We start from the raw sequence: 3,028 nt of genomic DNA on the forward strand, positions 1-3,028 counted from the left end.
ACAAAGTCCGCCGTTCTCGCGGTGGCGCCGGCTTTGTTTTCGCGGCGCGCTCAAAGCGCGCGCCGCGAGAACGAGCACGTGGCCGCGGCGAGGCCGCGGGGGCACAGTCAGTGAAAATCATCGGGTGCGCGGACATTGTATGGCGGGAAACGTGCGTGATAGCGCGCGCGGCCTCCGTCGCAGCCGCAGGAGGGAGGCCCTAATCAACCTGGCGCGTGAATCTAACCCCACGCGAGAAAGCGGGGGTGGGAGAGACGGTCGGAGGAGATCCCCGAGGCGGAAGCGGGAGTCGGCGGGGGGCAGAGAGAGAGAGAGAGAGAGGCTAGATGCGAACGGACGGTTCCCCGCCGCGCACCGGTCGTTCCCCTACGCCGAAAGGTTGCCCCACCGCGTGGATCGTCATCCCCCGACGACGCGGTATCAAACCCCTTCCACCGGTTCAACGAACATAACCTCCTCGCTTCGCCTCCTCCCGACCCACCCCCTCCAGCCGTCGGTCCTCGCCGGCCGTCTCGTTCTCCACCATCGCCACCACCATCAGCCTCCTCTCGCCAGGAACGAGCGTTAAATCCCGGCAACCCCGGGTCTTTTCTACCGATTTCGCGCGAACGAACGAGATGATAAAATTCGGGCAATTTTCAAAATCGAAAAATTGGATCATCGATAATAATAACGACATTCGAAAATTGAAACTCGGTTGAATATCATGTCCGGGATATCTGCGATAAACCGCGCTAGATTATGGGAGCTAAAGAAATTTTCCGAGAAACGTAACATTTTTGTGAGGATGATCAGCAATCGTTATCGATTTCCTCGAGCAGCTTTTAATTGTGAATTGAAATCTTAATGTTCTCCCTCGAGTCCGTTGATCACGCTATCTCTTAATTTCTCGCGTCGCAACACGATGCATCGAAAAGTCGATCTAATCTGAAGATTATCTTGAGCAAAATTATCGCGCAACACTTTGATAAAATTAAAAAGAGTTGTCAAATACAATGCATCGACGAATCGTAAAATAATTGGAACGTGATTCAATGAGTGAAAGAACGCGAGAGTATCACGAGTGCTCTCTTATCGCTCCGTTATTGTTAAATATTAGGCCCGATGGCGGCATGTGTCACGTGTCACTTTGTGACAGACTCTCCGCGACTTGAGGTGTCCTTGGACAACTTGGTCCCCTCCACCCTCTGTATTTTGACGGACCGAGCGGGGGAAGCGATTGCCCCCGCGGATGCATCCACCCCTGCGACCGTCGCTACCGTCGCTGCCGCCGCCGCCGCCGCCGCCGCCGCCACCGGCACCTTCTCCCCGCTCTCGCGTCCTCTCTTCCCCGATGTGATGTGTATATGTGTATATGTGTATGTATGTATGTGTGTGTGTGTGTGTTCTCTATACCATCCCAAACCCGAACCAGTCCAGAAATCCCCCACTCTGATCGCGTGTGCACCGCGACGACGGAAGCGCGGCAACGCCGCAGAGCGCTCGCCAGTGTCTCGGTCTTGGCGAGTTACTCGGGGGGCTCAGGCCGAGTCTACCGAGATTGTGTCTACCGGCGCGGGTAACCCGAAAGCGAGTGTGGCGAGGATTAAAGTCGCGGGCCGCTCTACGGCATGCGGGACCGTCTCGCTGCTGTCTGAAGGCCGTACGGAAACGCACGAGGGACGGCGCGTCAACGATAAGAAAAGTTTCACGGCCGCGGCGGATCTAAAGGAGGAGGCCGACGACGAAGACGACGACGACGACAACGACGACGACGACGAGAAGGACGTAGAGGAAACGGTGGAGGAAGGAGGAGAAGAGACGGCAGCGACAAGAGGAAAAAAAGAGGAGAACGCATCGTCGTGCGGTAGACGTAGGAAAGAGGAGAGACAGGCCGACGAGACGAGCGCCGCGCGCTCGCACGTTGCCGCGCCGCGCTTCGCTATATCGCGCTACACGCGCGTCGTGATCCGCGAAATACGCGCGTACGCTCCGCGTGAAACGCGCGCCGCGTATACGCGACCTATACATATTTATATGAATACACGGTGACCCGCGCGCGGAGATAATACAGTGTAAATGGCGCTCTCGGCGCAGAATCAGTCGACGTCGTACGTGAACTTGTATTACTCGATCGTCCAACGCGCGGCGACGCGCTACTTTAAGGAATACTACAACTCCGGTGAGTACCAGAACACCCCGCACGCGTGTACATGTATACGCACGCACGCATGTAAAAGCGCGTGACACACGCACAGACACGACGAGACGCAGATAGCGCGCCTCGTATCATTTCACTGCCGTTCTCCTCCCCTGCAGTCTCCTCCTCCCGCGTCTCCTCTCGCGAACGTTATCAACCCTCGTGCCGGCGCGACAGGCGCCGGTGATCCACCTGTGCGTTCACGTCCACGTTTTTGCCAAAACGTCACGACATCATCACGTTGCGCCGCGCCGTGATAACACGCGGCTTCGAGTTTTCCCGCCGGGTCCCCCTTCTCGTTTTCCCCCCTCGCGCGCTCGAGTCCGTCTTTCTCACGAGTCCCTCATTCAGTAAACTCATTCAAACCGGGACGGTAATTTTTAATGATTTTGTTTCCCCAACCGATGACACTGTGAAAACACGAAAAATTATTTCAATCACGTGACACGGTAGATAGTGAAATATATTTCGTTGTGTCTATGATTTTGAGAAAAAAACGCTGCAAAAAAATCGAAATTACATTGTTTTCCATCGCTCATCCGAATACTCTCTTCCTTCTCTCTCTCTCTCTCTCTTGATGTCTCATCCTCCCACCCCCCCTCTCTCTCTCTCTCATCCAATGCACGCGTATGCACGTATACATACCGGGACAGTTACATGGACGGACTATAACGCGCCGGCAACTACTACTGGCAGAAGTGCTCTTCCGCTCTTGATGTCCACCCCCCCTCTCTCTCTCTCTCATCCAATGCACGCGTATGCACGTATACATACCGGGACAGTTACATGGACGGACTATACGGACTATAAAACTACTACTGGCAGAAGTGCTCTTCCGACTTGCGATTA

The 3,028-nt window shown here is 55.2% G+C and overlaps 1 protein-coding gene across 1 annotated transcript in view; it reads left to right on the forward strand.

The window, feature by feature from the left end:
• Positions 1-1,515: 1,515 nt before the first annotated feature.
• LOC115235177 (myeloid zinc finger 1-like) overlaps positions 1,516-3,028 on the forward strand; it is a 19,980-nt gene continuing 18,467 nt past the window's right edge. Inside the window, exon 1 of the mRNA XM_029806784.1 lies at positions 1,516-2,161. Within this exon, the coding sequence (XP_029662644.1) occupies positions 2,059-2,161 (103 nt within the window). The 5' untranslated portion in view covers positions 1,516-2,058. The remainder of the gene's footprint in view (positions 2,162-3,028) is intronic.

This window comes from Formica exsecta, unplaced genomic scaffold, assembly GCF_003651465.1.
Source record: "Formica exsecta isolate Colony F162 unplaced genomic scaffold, ASM365146v1 scaffold211, whole genome shotgun sequence".
Taxonomy (NCBI): Eukaryota; Metazoa; Arthropoda; class Insecta; order Hymenoptera; family Formicidae; genus Formica; species Formica exsecta.